Raw genomic sequence first — 16,345 nt, 5'->3', positions numbered from 1 at the left:
AGATTATCAAAATATTAAACCAATTTCACTGGCCCCAGTTAAAAACCACAGATTTATAGAATTTGTTTAAATGCTACAAAAAAAGAACCTAAAATGTTCTCAGATGGATCTTCAAGGAAAACTTGCAACAAATGTTAAATAAAAGTTCAGACAAGACCAATTGTTAATATGACTGACTATATGTGAATGGAATAATCCCAACAATGAACTGGAAATAAAATTAATTTAACCATCTTTCTTCTAAAACTAAGTCTTATCAGTTTCTGTTAATGGCATACTATCCATATCATCTATACTTAAAATTTTAATTCTTTTCTTCCCACATTCAATCAATTTTTGCCAATTCCATTATCAACAAAATTCTCAAATCTCAAATCATCATTTTCTATTTCCTATTCTGTCTTCTGTCCCCTCCTAATACCAATACAAGCTCTCATTACTACTTTCCTGGAATATTGCAATAGCTTCCCAACTAGTTTTCCCACCTCCATTTTTTCTTTCTAATTCACTCTTTATTCTGAAGTAATTTTAATTTTCTTTTTATGCAGATCTAATCATGTCATTCTTTTGCTCAAAACCATTCATTGTTTTTTCTATTGCCTAGTTATGAAAGAATTGCAAAACTTTTACCCTTCTTGCCTTTCCTGGTGCAACTTTGTATTTAGTTATACTTCCCCCAGATCCCTCTCTGCTCCAATGGGTATAGAGAAGATGGACATATCAAAGTATAGTCTATTACCCAAAATGCCCGCTCCCTGATGCAAAGCTACTATTCAAAATGGTTTGGGAGACTTGACCTATCAGACTCATATTGTTTCTTTCCCCCAAACCTTGATACTCGTTGAATCCAAAATGTGGACACCTCTCTTTGGTTACTGACTTGTATCTCTATTTCTAACTCTTTTTCTTTCTCACACACTCACCCCTCCCGCCCAAACACATACTCACCCTTTGTCAGCTTCTTCCAAGAGTTCTTCTGAATTTCATTTAAAGTTCACTTCTACAAACCCAGATTATATTCCCCAGGAGTACTCTTTAGAGAAGTTTTCTGGCAATAGCTACCATTTAATGAAAGAAAGGATAAATTTATTACTTAATTACTAAAAATCATACCAGAGAGTTAAAGGAAATTACAGTCTAGATTCTCTTAAACAAAAGACTCCTTTAATATGCATTTTACAGGTTAGTTATTTTTTTTACAGATCATTATGGAGAGAAATGGATAATTTCAAAACTTTAATAAATTTAAAATGGAGCCTGTTATCACTAATAAAAAAGCAGTTTTATGATACTTAAAAGTGGAATCTATAGAATGGGTAATGCAAACATCATCTCCATTTTATAGAAGACAGAAAAGAGACTCTGAGAAGTTAGTTGATTTTCCCAGTGTCACAAAAATTTTACGTATAACCCTTCAGCAACACATCTATTATCTAAAGTGAAATACATCTTATTTGGAATCCAAATAAGTATGATCCTGATTTTTTTAACTCATGGTTAGGAAGGATGGATGACTTTTGAGTTTTTCTTTTGAGGATTTATGTGACATAAAAGAATTCCAACCACTTGCCATAATGCTAACAGCTAATGAACTTTGTTTTTCTCTACATGATTTCTCCTAGTATATTCTGATACATAGAAAGCCAAATCAGAAAGAATTCAGTTTTATTGCTTTCATTTTACTTTTATCACCATGTTTACTATGGTGCCTATGCATTGTATCATTGAATAATACAGATTGTATTAGCCAAGTACATTAAAGGAATCTTGCATTAGGATGACAAGTTTTAGTGATAACATGTCAAAGTACCATTCGCTGATTTTACAGCAATACATACTTTAAGATGTCCATGATACCATCCTACCTGGCCAAATAATAAGTCTTTACTTTTTCAGCTCTCAATCTTCACATTTATTTTAACTACATATTATATATTTACATATCTTTTCTGCATAAGTTTTTGAGATGTTTTAGCTAAATGGAATTGATAGATCAGTGGATTCAGCTTCATCATTGAAATTGTATCTTAAGTTAAATATTAAGTAAAGATGATTTAAGGGCATTTGAGTGATTTAATCTTTTTTTAATTAGCATGATTAGTACAACTTATTCAGATTTTTGTAGTTAATCACTATTCCATATAATTAAAGAAGGGAATGAAAAGGGTGATAAAGGGCAAGAATTCTTGAATTACATGGCTATGAGTAATTTTGTTTCCTATTTCTGTAGTTAAAATAAGTAAAAAAAAATAGAACATTTTGCTTCATCTTTACTCATTCAGCCAACTACATTTAATGAGACCTATAAAATTCATTCAATAACTTTATTCCTTGGATCAAATGTATTTAACAAAGAGAGATTTTTAGCTTTTTGTGACTTGGACCCTTTTGTAGTCTGTTAAAGCCTAAGTACTCCTACCTTAGAATAATGTTTTAAAAATATTTAATGTTTAAATACATGCAAAAAATATGTAAGATCTCAAAGGAAAACAATTAAATCAAAATATAATTATCAAAATATTTTAAAGGTAAAAAGTATAAAATAATTTCATAGACCCCCAATTAAGAATTCTTGATTAGTAGTTATGAGGACTTAACATTCCAAATATTCATCTATTTGATAGGAAGCAGATGATTGTTTGGAAGAATGAGATATTTGGAATCAGGGATACCTGAGTTTAGGCTTCCACCTATGAATCTTACTGTGTCACTCTAACTGAGTCATTTAAATCTTATGAGCTTCATGGACCTAACCATAAAAGAGGGGAAACTCTCAAATGAGATGATTTATTTGTGCAAGTTGATACATTATAAATCACTATATCAAGTGAAATATAGTGATATATATAAAGATTGAACAAAATGATCTTGCAAGGCTCTCTCCATTTTTCTTATTTCATGAATAAATCAGATATCAGAGTAGTATTTTTTCAACATCTTGTAGGAAGGACTGAATAATTTTCTTAGTTAAGAAGGTATACCTTCCATTTCTATCATTGTGACTATGTGATTCATTTCACCTCTGGCATCTTTAGTATAAAACTTTGTTTTCCTTATATTTGTGAGATACTTATGGGCAGGATAATATTTTAAACTGTTATAAGGCATTTAAACCTTCATGGGAACAAAGGATCTGAGAATAGACATTTATGCAATTATTAAGAGAGAACTGGTCATTTAAAATTAAATAAGGAGACATCACTGAGGAGAAAAAGCAGAGTTAATGAATGAATGAATGAATAAAGCATTTAGAAGGATTTCCTATGTACAAAGTAAAGTGCTCAGAGTGTCTTCTGGAGAAGCTTACAGTGGAATGGGAGAAACTATGTTGATATATATATGAATCTTTCAGCTGAAAGACAGAAGAATAGTTCCCATAGTCCTTTAGATGAAGCAGCAAGTCAGATACTAAATGGTTTTCTTCAAAGTCATTTCCACTGATAAAATTCTGTCAGTTTCTGATATTAAATAATTCGATAGTGCCAAGGTCTTTAGTGGCAAGAATTTTCTCTCTTGGATTTTTAGTACCTGTGGCTGTTAACCCATGGGAGCCCCATCTTCACAGGTGCTGCTTCCCAGAAACTGTGGCTGGAGACACTGAACTAGAAGCATTGTTATTCTAATGGTTCTTTGGTTCAGGCTCCTGAGCTCTCCCATCAGGGTCTGAAGATGGTGATGATAGTTTGTCTTGCCTGCTGCATGTTGCTTCCTGTCTCTCAGCTCACTTGCCTCTTTGGCTAGGTTGGTTTGCCTGCCATGTATGTGATAGTAGTTGGTGAGAATGACTGACCACTTTTCTGTAGGAGTTGTTTCCTGGGATGGCAGATCTAAGGGCTGAACTGAAAGCAAAAATAGCAGTCCAGGACTGTGAATTAAAGCTACTTCCACATTGTGATGAGCTACCTTTTGGTTGCGTTTGTTCAGTGTTTGTTACTGGTAGTGATAAGAAAGATGGTCCACAAAGATCTCTTCCTTCAGTGATGTTTGTGGGAGGCTGGTCCAGAAGCAGATTTGGTGGTTTGAGGGAGCAGTGCTTCTCCCAAAGCTTTTGGTCTTAGAGGTCTGGGCTGTTTCCTTTAGGGCCTTGAAGTAGCAATAGTAGTCATGGTGGTTTGACTTGGCTGGCACATGATGCCTCCTGTTTCCAAAGGAAGATTCAAATATCAAGACATTTTGATGTCTTTACATTCGGGGGTGAAGGAGGGTGTCTACACTGCTTATTTTGTAATTGCTTGTTGCCTTGAATTGAGCATATGACAAGTAAAGATGTCCATAATGCAAATCATATCCTTCCAATTTGTATATGTGAAACAATCTCTTATTGAGAGCATTTTTTATTATAATTAGATGATTTTTCCCTCTTATATGTCCTTTATTGAACTCTTTGAGTATTGTTTCTGTTAAAATTTATTTTGTAAATCATTATTGCCAAATTTCTTTCTTTAGCCTTTCTTTTAAAGTAATAAAACTCTCTTTTAAAATATGGTAATCATAGAATTTAATAAGATGAAACAGCTATATTGCAAATGGGCAGCATTGTGAAGCAGTGAATATAGTGCCAGGACTGGAGTCAGAAAGACCTGATTTTAAATCCAGTCTTACACACTTATTAGCTGTGTGACCCTGAGCAAGTCATTTAACCCTATTTGCCTCAGTTTCCTCATCTCTAAAATGAGGAAATGCAAACTATTTTAGTATCTCTGCCAAGAAACCCCAAATGAGGTCATAAGAAATAACAAGAGAAAAACAATTACAAATGGTTTCAATTCTCTTCTGACATTAAAAAGAATTTCAGTTGACCTTTATTTTATGGGCCCTCAAATTACATATAGCCAATTCAAATTTCTTCTTCTCTGGATGGAAACTTTTAAAGTGTTTATTTCATTTATGTAGTTTAGTCAAAAACCAATTTTCTACTTAGGGATTATAGGAATAAAGTAATACCAAAATGATCAAATTCACTGTGTTGTTATGAGAAAAGAATTTTGTGAATTTTAAAGCAATTATAGAAATGTGAGCTATCATAATCAGTGAAGATTTTCTCAATGAAGGCTCTGATGAACATCTTGAACACTCCTTTCTCATTTATAGCTTTAGAGTTGTCTAGAAGCACTTAAAAATTAAAGTAGAGAAATCAGGCGCAATAACTAGCCTCAGTTTTCTCATCTGAAAAATGAAGGTATTGTATTGAATGGCCTGGTTCCTTCCAACTGTAAATTTATGATCCTATGATTTGTCTATGGAAATTATAATAATGGTAATAATAGCTATCTATTTATCAATTTAATCTAATCAATCTAATATCATCTTAATCTAATATCATCTACATAGCATGTATTATATTCCAGAGGCCGTGATAAACATTTTGTTATTATCCCCTTTAAATCACACAAAATCCTTGGGTGGAATGTTCCCTTATTTAGCCCATGTCACAGATGAGGAAGCTGAGACAGACAGAGGTAAAGTGGCTTGCCCAGAGTTACACACTTAATAAGTGTCTTTGAATTGAGATTCTCATGACTCTCAAGCCTAGCACTCTATCTACTATACCACCTCAAATATGTCAGATGTACAATTTGAACTTCATATTAACTTCGTGGCTAGCACCCCCAAAATTTGGCCCCATTTTTTTTTTACATTTTTTAGTATTATACAAAGAAAAAATATTAATATTTACACATATGGAAATATTTGAATAGATATGTCATGAATCTCAGAATGCCAATTCTCTAGAATGCCAATTTCTCTAGAAATAGACTGATTTTCCTAAAAGATGTTGTCAACTGTAACTATTACATTTAAAAAAAAAGAAAGTATTTCCCTAGTCTTAAATTTTTCAACTCTTCTTTTATACTTTCTTTCCTTTTCTTTGATTTGAAACAAATGTCTCTAATGACTTATGTGTTGATTTTATGAAATTACAATAGGTACATTTCATTCCACAGCTTTGAAAGATTCATAATTTGAAGTAGTAATCTCTAATTTTGTTGCAATCATCCTGTCAGGTTATTTTTCTCTCTAATACTTAAGAGTTTCATGCATTTGACTAATATTTTTCAACTACTATGATGTAGAAGAATGCCTCAGGCCCCCAAAGTTTGGCTGCACATTCAGATAAGTTATTAGGGAAGAAATCATCTGTCTGGAAGGATGTAGTCAAAATGTGCTTTTTACATTGTACAAAAACACGAACAGGGGCTTTTGCAGTCAGGGTAAGCATCAGCTTACACTGTCTCTTAAAAATGACAAATTTCAAATTTCATTAGAACACATATTTCAATGTCCTGTCAGCTTCCTGCATAAGCTTAGGAGGCAAGTATCTTATGCTCAATTTTATGCACTCATTTATTTAACTATTTCAGGGGATTTAATTTAGATTTAGATATTCTTATTTTGTTTTTTTTTTTCCTCTATTTCTCTTACATGAAATGAGGGGACTTAGTTTTCTTCTATTTGTACTTTTCCCTTCACTTTACTTTAGTATACATACTTTGTAAACGGCTATCTATAAATCTCCTCCCAAAATTCCTAACTCATTGCAGGCCCTTTTATGTAATATAACCAATTTAGAAATGTTTAATTTACATTTTTACTCATGCCAAACCTAATTTTGGTCCATGAAAAAGTGTTATATATCTTAAACACAAGGGGAAAATGTATATTTTATACATTAATTGATCATAAGATCTCTAAGGTCAAGGACCAGGTCTTAATTTATGACTCATATTGTATGTCTCATACTGCCAATCATGGTGGCATTTAGTAAGCAATCAATAAATACTTAAATTGTTTAAACTTTTAAAAAATAGTCCTTTTATCAGAGAGCTGCTGATTTGTAATAATTCACTGTTATATTCTCAACTCTAGATAAGATTGATTCATAACTTGGCCCCAATATCCTATGTTTCTTTGATTGTATCTATATGTCACTAGCATTTCTCTGCCCCAGGAAGTAACTGTAGAAAAAGAGCCACTATGTAATTATCTCCTATACTTTGTTTAAAAAAAGATAAAGTTTCATGTCCCTTAATCCAATATCATCCAACCTGGGATTGGTCAGGAATTAGTCCTTCATTCTACAATCTATTGTGTTATATATAGTCTGATTCTCTGGTGTCCTTTAAAAAATATTGGAGGTGACCATATGCTTCAACCTGTAAGAATCAAGTTGTTTCATTGCCAGACTGCCAACTTTCTTTGTAAATAAGATATAAGCTATTTTTAGGTCATTGTAAATTTAAATCAAACAAAATGAAAACATTGCATACAGCACAGATAAAATGCATATTAAATATTTGTTCAGAATGTTTACCATTACAATAGAATATGGTATATACATGAATATGCATAATAAAGAAAACATATAATTGTCTACATGGATAATATGCAAGTTTTTTTAGAATGCTAAAGTTTTGGTTTACTTGACTAAAAAAAATGAAAAACAGGACCTCAATAGCAAAAGGAAAATTTTATCTCATATATAAATTTATTGTTCACATTGGCATGCACTCAACTCCTTGGTGATTTATTTATTTGTAAATGTTACATAAATGCTGTCAACCTAAGAAAAAAATATCAGTCAATTTAAGGGATACCAAAGCAGTTGCAAATGATTTTGTGAGTCGATTGGGTGAAATCCCTGTGGACTTCCCATCTAAGAGCATTATTTATCTGACTAAAACACTTTTTATTTCAGAGTGCTCAGCATTCATCTATCTTTTAGTTAACCCTGAAATAATGCTGAATAGATAGAGGGCACACATTTTTAGAATAGAGGAAAATAAGAACCTGGAAAAAATTATAGAATTTTGTTGGTTAAATAAGTCATTAAAAAGATTGATATACCCATTCGGATGACCCTGACTATTTGATGTATGCCTCAGTTAGTCCACATTTCCTTTTTAATACATGTTTTTCAGGAACCTATTCTCATCTTAAATTACACTGTGTAGCAGGAGTTGTGGAATTGCTGATTTGGCTTTGTTTTATAGGAAAGTTCTCCCATAGTTCCTTTTTTTTAAGTCAACTGCTAATGATAATTAAATTTCTCCAAAATATAATTCATTTCTCTCCTTATTAAATCCTAAACCCTCCTATATCTTAAATTCTCTTGAAAGCTGTGTTTTAAAGCCATAACTAGAAATTCTCTCACATGTGAGAATGGGAGAGGGAAAAATAATAGAAGGGGAAAAGAGTAAAGAAAAGTGAGATAATAAAAAGGACAGTAAAAACACATGTTGCACTGGGCGAGGAGGAAACACCTAACCCTAAGACTAAAATGCATTCACATAAACATTAGAGAAGATAACAATTGACCTAAAAGAGATAGGCAACATGATGATGATTTTTTTTTTCCTGAAATGGGACTAAGGCTGTAAGTTCCTTTTTAAGTTTTAGACAAGGTAATGCTAGTCAATATAGTAGAAGACTATAGTATTAAGATGGCTGTTTCCAAAAGGCCTTTAAGAAGAAGCAAAACTCCTCCTCCCCAAAGTATGGACTGCCTGGAAAAACCCTGATATTATTGCATTAGTTATAGCTCTGCTGTATTTGCTACTCAGGTCATGATGTTTGATCTCCCTAAAAGAAAATTAGTCATCTGTGCATACCAATAAGATCTTTTTCATACAATTATTTATTTGTTTATTTGACTTTCAGACTAAGTACTCTTATTTTGCCTTCCATAATTCTTTTTCATTTTAGGTATTAAGCATCCACATATTATTTGTATATAGGTCTGGAGGTATATTTGTACCTATTTATATTTACATATGGATACATTTATATATACTTGAGTATAAGTAAATTGCTCTTTCTGATGAATAAATGAAAAACTTCTTGCATGGAGTCTACAAAGTATAAATTGTCTTCTTTTTTTTTTTACTCTCCTTTTTCCCATGTCTTTTTTATTCTCATTAATGCCTCACCCAAAAGAATTTAAAACAGTATTAAGCAATATTCCAAGGTTATAAAATAAGCATTATGGATAATACACACAACATTCTTATTTCTACAGGTGTTTAGGGTTTTTGTTTGTTTGTTTTTGTTGTTGTTGTTGTTTTTAAGGTTCTCGCTAATAATAAAATAATAAAAGACAATTATTAATAATAAAAGACAAAGATTAGGAACTTCAGGTTGTATAGAGAAATGAAAAAGAGAGTCAGCAGATCATTTTTTAAAATGATAAAGTTCTTGGTATTGATCAGATTGTAAAATTTGGAGAAGCTGTTTCTTCTCTTTAGGTTAATTTATATCAGTAACGCAATACATCAAATATTTAAGTTTGGATTTGCTCAATGATTAATTCAATAGATAGAAGCAGATGAATTCCCCATCTACTTGTCTAATTTTTATTTTCTCAAACTATTGTCTTTCTAGTGTCCTGAATTCAAAAGACCTAGGGACATTGCTGTTGATTGGATTGCTGGCAATATTTACTGGACAGATCATTCTAGAATGCATTGGTTCAGTTATTACACGACTCACTGGACTAGTTTAAGATACTCAATAAATGTGGGACAATTAAATGGTCCCAACTGTACCCGGCTCCTTACAAATATGGCTGGAGAACCCTATGCCATTGCTGTCAATCCTAAAAGAGGGTAAGTCATATAACTTATTTTTTTAAAGTTTTGTCTTCCACTTAAAATTATATGGTTTTTAAAGTTATTCTACAAACGTCCTTATTTTGGAAAATATTCTATATGTTTCTTTTTAAGTTTTAAATTTCTGTTATAGTCATTCTTTGCTAGATGTAAATCATTGTCATATTAATTTGTATCTCAAAATATAATTAATGTCTCAAAGATTCCTACAACTGGGACATTCAATGACTGTATCTTTTTGAAATAAAACAAGAAAACATGTATACTAGCTATTAATTAACACATGAAATAGTTATTCATAACACTGAATTTTAGAAATGTTAACTCTTCCACTTCAGTAGAATTCATGACTTTGCTGCTTTTGATAATGAATGATGAATTAAGCTTTGATGAACAAAAGTCAAAGATAACTTTCAACTTTTATTTTGAGATTCAACTTCATCCTCATTAAACATTTTGAAAGAGATTCTTGTAAGGACTTCAATTCATTGGCTTAATCATCTCTCTTTTTTTTCCTTGTTTTCAGGTAGAAATGTAAATACTTAGCTACTAAGACCCAAAGGAAAAGTATTTGGAATAGTAATAAAGATTCTTTGTATGTCCTAAATTGCATAGTTAGATTCTAAATAATTGAGTCAATCCTTGATATTTATTTATTTATTAGATTTATGGAGCACCTTTCTTCCTACAAGAGGAAATCACTTCTGTTGGGAAAAAAAAATTAATTCCCTTTCTGGAAATACTAAATCATTTTGATGTACATTTCAAATAGGCCAAATGTTCTAAGGGGGTGTAGACAGAATGAGTTCATGATAAGAAATCATTACATGAAGATAGATGCCCAAAAAGGCAGAAATATTTTTAATCTGAGCTTGTAAGGTAATCTTCCCAATTGATTATTGTACATCAAATCATGTGTCACTATTTAATCCATTGAAAAATGTCACTGACAAACAGCATTAACACCTCACAGAACCACAAAGGGCTCACCTCTTTTTACCTGCTGTCTTTAGGATGATGTACTGGACTGTTGTTGGGGATCACTCTCATATTGAAGAAGCCGCCATGGATGGTACTTTAAGAAGGATTTTGGTACAGAAGAATTTACAGAGACCTACAGGTATAATTCATTTTTCATATCTTCTAGAGGATAAGATAAATGTCATAATGTTAGACATTAGATTCTAATTCTGCTTTGTTTTTTCCTCTGCAGAAAAATAGAGTAGCAATTACCAACAATCTTAAGCACTATATTTTCATTATTGGCAATCAAATAATTTTTAGTGTAGCTTTATTAATACTATTCTCTGTTTACCAGTCTATAAAATCAGGTATTTTTATCTACATTGTGATGTTTAATCAAGTTGTAGAATATAACACATAAGCTTCATAAAACCTAGAAATGTTTTCATTATTGGATTTTCAACCCAGTCCCTAGCACTGTGTCCAGAGAATCTTTGAGGGCACAGAACACATTTTTGTTTTTCTTAGTATACCAGTGTTTATCAGTGTATCTAGCAAATTGTAAGCACAATTAAATGCTTATTAATTAACTGACAAAGAAGATAAATAATATTTATTTCAATGGATTGAATGATTATTAATATTTTAAATAATAGAAAAGTAATCATTCATATAATATCATACATTGTGTTAATTTATAATAGCCTCCAAAGAAATACTACCTCTGCTCCAATCCCAGCATTTCCCTAATTAATGGCAAACGCCAGACCACTTCAGATTATAATCATTACTCTCTTCTTTTAAATCACAGAACTTGTTTATTCTACTGATTTAACATTTTGTCATTTCTTTTAATAGCCACCATATACATGATATGTCCATTAGTTCCCTACCTGAATCTGAAAATGTATTTCTTTTCATTCTTTAACTAATATTCAAATTCACAATTCTGAGACTGCATTAATGAACTTCTATGCCAGATGATACCAGATGACATGGATTTCAATCAAGCAAAATATAATAGTTAGGTAATGACAGGGAATTTATTCAGGTAGTAAGTTTCTCGGCATCTAAACCTGGATGACTATCATGTCTCATACTACCAAACAAGTTTGAAAATCAGCTTTCCATTGAGTCCACCCCACATACTCAAGAGAGTAGTAGAAGGACAGAAGTTATACTCTCTGTATTGATTGTAGCTTGAAGTCTGATACTGTGCAGTCTCTTCAGTTCTCTTCAGCTTTTCAGTCTGGTAGTTTACATAAGTGCAACATATAGAAGCTATGGCCCCACAGCCACCATCCTGGTCCAAAAGCAATGCTGAAGTTCAAGAAAGTGATGTCAGGTCCATGTGTAGTAGTTTGTCCAAGGTTTCTCTACTCCTTCCCTCAAGGATCCAGTATTCTGGCTGCCACACACTTCTTGTCTACAATAGCATCTCTTCAAAGGAATTCTCAGCAAAGCTTCATCATCCCATCAGAATGTGAGATACAGTCACCACACTGTGGTCTCATGCACAGCCTTCTAAGAAGTTTAATCTAAAGAGTTTCTTCCTGTTAATGCTATAAAGTTACCCATGTATATATCCTGTAAATAAAAGGCTATTAAATTTAAAAAAAATAAAAAATAAAAAAAAAATAAAGAGTTTCTTCCATAGTGAGTCTGTCATCCTAAATCCTGGGAGAAAATGGAACTTCCACACATCTTCTCATATATGTATGCATAATAAATCTTTTTTTCTTTCAAAAAGGTTTTATTACAATAATTGTAAGGAATGAAATAAAAAGATAATAAAGGTAAAGTAGAAGTAGAACCAAGGGATAGCGCAACCAAGTTCACATAGTATGAATCTGTCACAAAGGAAATCAGTTCAATTTCATGTTGTTTTTATTTGTTTGTTTGATTGTTTTATTTTCTAGTAATGCTTGGTAGCATTAATAGTACTAGTCCTACTATTAAGTAGGACTAGAGAAATTAGATAAGGGGAAAAAAAGGCTAACTTGTTCAAGAGCAGCAAAAAGTCAGTAAAGAAGGAAGGAAACAAGCTTTTATTAAGCATCTATTATTTGCCAGTTACTATGCTAACCCCATTACTCCATTTGATATTTACAACAATCTTGGGAGGTAGATACTTTTATTATACCTATTTTACATTTGAGGAAATCGAGGCAGACAGAGTTAAGTGATATATCAGTGGTTACACAGCTCCTAAGTACATGAGATTTGAATTTAATTGTGGATTCAGATCAGATGCATATTAGAACCTTAAGCTTTCCAACTGCACTTTATAGACTTTGGGAACAAGACCAGTTATCTTCCATCTGTTCAATGAATCCTACTTCCACCACTTCCTTCTCCTTAGGTAAAACAAAAACTGACTTCTTGCTAGAATCTTGTGCCTTCCATCTCCTCCTGGGTGTAACATGCCCCCTGAGAAAAGGTTTCTCAGGAGCATAGCAGACATCTTCTATCTGCCCCAAACCTGCCATTTCCATCTGTGTCAGCACAAAGTAATTTTCATCACCTGTTGATAGCCCAGTTTCCCAAATATGATATGCAGAACCTCATGCAAAGAACAACCCTTCTATTGACTTCAGACCTCCCATCTCCTGCTGCATATATTCTTTAAGGACTGTCACTTTTCACTAAATGATGAACATTTTTACACCTGGCCCTAGCTCTCACATCCCAGTTAGCTCTGAACTGCTGTAGATAATCATGCAAATTCTCTGCTACACCTTCTCTCACCCAATTCCTCATTTCCATTTGTCTCAAAAAACAAATAAAACAAAACAAAAAGTGAAAATAATATGCTTTTATATGCATTTAGACTCCATAGTTATTTCTCTGGATATGGATGATATTTTCCATCTTGAATCTTTTGGAATTGCTGAGAAGAGCTAAGTGTATCAAAGTTGATCTACATATAATGTTGCTATTACTATGTACAGCTTCTGCTCCCTTCAGTCAGCATTCATTCATGCAAGTCTTTCCAGGTTTGAGAAGGAACTTGTTAAAAGTTGAGGGTATAATGAACAAGATTGATAGAAGTATCATCTTCTTTAGGAATATCCAACTTCTTCAGGATTATTGCAAAAGATGGCTTAAAGAGAGGGAAAACTATGAGTCAAATGATAATCATTGACAAAGTTATGGGAATGATCCAGAGGTCATAGATGATAACCAGAATGGAAATGGTGGTATAAGAGGGCTAAAAAACCCTTCTAAAGAAAAACAATGATCATTGTAAAATTGTGGAAGAGGGATGGTGTAAATTCAAAAATAGCAAATCAAATGTTCTACTAATTTTGACCTTTTTAGTCAGATTAACCACTGGGAGTGAGGATTGAAAAGAATAATATGCTTTGGAGGGAAATAGGCTTTTTGCTAATGTAAAAAGCATAGGAGGAAAATTGTTCAAAAATTTCAGTGGTATAAGGGAGTTTTTACTTCAACAAGCATTTAAGTGCCTTTTGTGTTCAAGGCGCTATGTCAGACACTGATAATGCCAAAAATTTTTTTAAAAGAGTTCTTATTCTCAGGACCCTCAGATTCTATTAGTCTAAACAGCATGTGTAGCCATAAGTAAATATAAAGGTACCTGCATGTAAATATATGTGCAAGTATACATATGGGCATATCCATAAGTAGGTATGTGTGTTTGTATACAAAATAATGTTGTAACAAGAGGAGCAACTGAAGGGATTAGGAAAACCCTCATGGAAAAAAATATTATTTGATTTGTTAACTCTGAAAAAAGCCATGACATATTAGGCATAGGAAAGAAAGGAATGTATATTATGTAAGATTACTAATAAGAAATTATTAGTGATGGAAATATGCTTAAAAAGGTAACCATGACCCAAATTACAATTTTGTTTCAAGTAGATGAATTTGTGTTTAATCCTAGAGATAATAGGGAGTTACTGAAGGTTTACTTATTTGTTTTTTAATGAGGGACTCACTTGATTAATACTTCACTTTAGACAGATTATTTTGGCAGCTATATGGAATAGAAACTGAAGAGTTAAGGATATTAAGACTAGTGCAGGTAAAATTTAATGAAAGAGCCTGAACGGATGTATATAAGAGATACAGAGTTAATTGGCAACTAATTGGATATGGGGAGTGAAGAAAGAGTTAAGAATGAATCACAAGTTGGGAATTATGATGAATGGAATAATATAGTAAAAGTTTCAAATGGCACAGAAAAATTCACAAGACAGCGGTGGGTGAATAGATATGGAGCAAAAAGGTAGAGGAATTGTTGGTATAGGGTTGAAAATTCTGGAGAAGATAGTGTGGGCATTTTCCATTATCATGGGTGAAAACCTATATTCAGAATCGTGGATCCCATGTAGCAGGTAGTAGATTGCTGTGGGAAGGCCCCTTTGCAGATATGAAACTCTTGGTGTTTTGTAGTGTGTAACTCCACATCTAATTCTGTCAATGCTGCTAAGCATCACTAGAAAAATTCATGAAATTTTATGATAAATTGAGATGTGTGGTAGCTTCTCAGTTGAGAAATCACTTCTTGAACCTCTGAGCTCTAGGGTTCTAGGTACTCATATTCTGAGTAGAAGAGGAAGAACTCTCCAGCCTTCTTGAGGTTTGTCCTCTAGTAGTGGTCTATTTAGTTGAAAGAGCAGGGCCTTGCAGCTCTCTCTACTCACAACTAAATCTACTCAACTTTTCTCATAACTCTTTGTCCACTGACTTTTCCCTATTTTTTTAGTCCACTTTTTTGTTACTGTAATTTCACTTACTTCCATATTCAAATTGCTCCACTGCTTTGACACTATAAATCATCAATAGTGCCTAACTTAAAATTCCTTACCCCTTGATCTCCAACCCTATTAGTAATAGTTTTCCCACACAAGCCTCCCGAAAATTCTGTTTAATATATTTACCATGTAATGCTTTAATTTAACACTATTTTTTATTTTGCCTCCTACATAGGCAAAGCTTGTACCTTATTTCACCTTTTTTACCTCTCCTAGCACACCTGATCTTAATATACTTAATAAATGTTTATTTACTGAATAGCATCAATGTAGTCCAAATCCCCAAATACCACTTTCCTCAATCTTCACTAGGTTGTTTATGTTTCCTTCTCTGACCCATGTAATTTGTGGTGGCAATTTCTGAATAAAAGTAGAATGAATCTGGCAACAATCCAGTTCTGAGGCTTGATTGCTTTCCCTTTTGTTCTTGGTAAGCAAAAGATCATTGATGGACTAGCATAGATTAAACTTTAAAGAATGTTTTGCTAATTTATTCATGAGTTCATTCAATTAACATATTAGGCACTGTAGGAGAAGCTTATAAAACATTTGGGGGAAAGGCCCTTGTGAACTGATGAACTATCTCTCACATCTCAAAAGTAATAAGTGAGGGTGGGATTGGAGGATTCTACTTTCATAAAAATACAAGCAGTAATAACCAAAATGCTGAAAATATTATAGGAAAACATATTGCCATTTTAATATTTCTTTTAAGTTCCTTTTGTCTCCTTGAAATTTATGAATGCATTGGTATAGCTTTCTGGGGTACTGCTACCTTGTCTATTTTAAAAAAAAAAATAATCACATATATTTAAATTGGAAGGGAAGTTGAAGACCATTTGTTCTATCATCTTCAAGTTACAGAAGGTAAAACTGAGATCCAGAAAGGTGAAATGACATGTCTAGGGGCAAAGAATTGATAAATTTGCATCAAATCTACTGCTCCTTCCCCAAACAAAATCCTCCTTTGTCAATGAATATAAGTCATCTTTC

The 16,345-nt window shown here is 32.6% G+C and overlaps 1 protein-coding gene across 1 annotated transcript in view; it reads left to right on the top strand.

Annotated features, from left to right (window-relative positions):
* The window catches only part of LRP1B (LDL receptor related protein 1B), a 2,378,573-nt gene that overhangs the window by 2,242,681 nt on the left and 119,547 nt on the right, over positions 1–16,345 (top strand). Inside the window, exons 78-79 of the mRNA XM_031963676.1 lie at positions 9,379–9,602; positions 10,619–10,725. Coding sequence (XP_031819536.1) covers positions 9,379–9,602; positions 10,619–10,725 — 331 coding nt within the window. The remainder of the gene's footprint in view (positions 1–9,378; positions 9,603–10,618; positions 10,726–16,345) is intronic.

The sequence above is a fragment of the Sarcophilus harrisii genome, chromosome 3 (genome assembly GCF_902635505.1).
Source record: "Sarcophilus harrisii chromosome 3, mSarHar1.11, whole genome shotgun sequence".
NCBI classification, from domain to species: Eukaryota; Metazoa; Chordata; class Mammalia; order Dasyuromorphia; family Dasyuridae; genus Sarcophilus; species Sarcophilus harrisii.
Note: the sequence above shows the minus strand (reverse complement) of the source record. Positions and strands in the feature narration are given on the sequence as shown.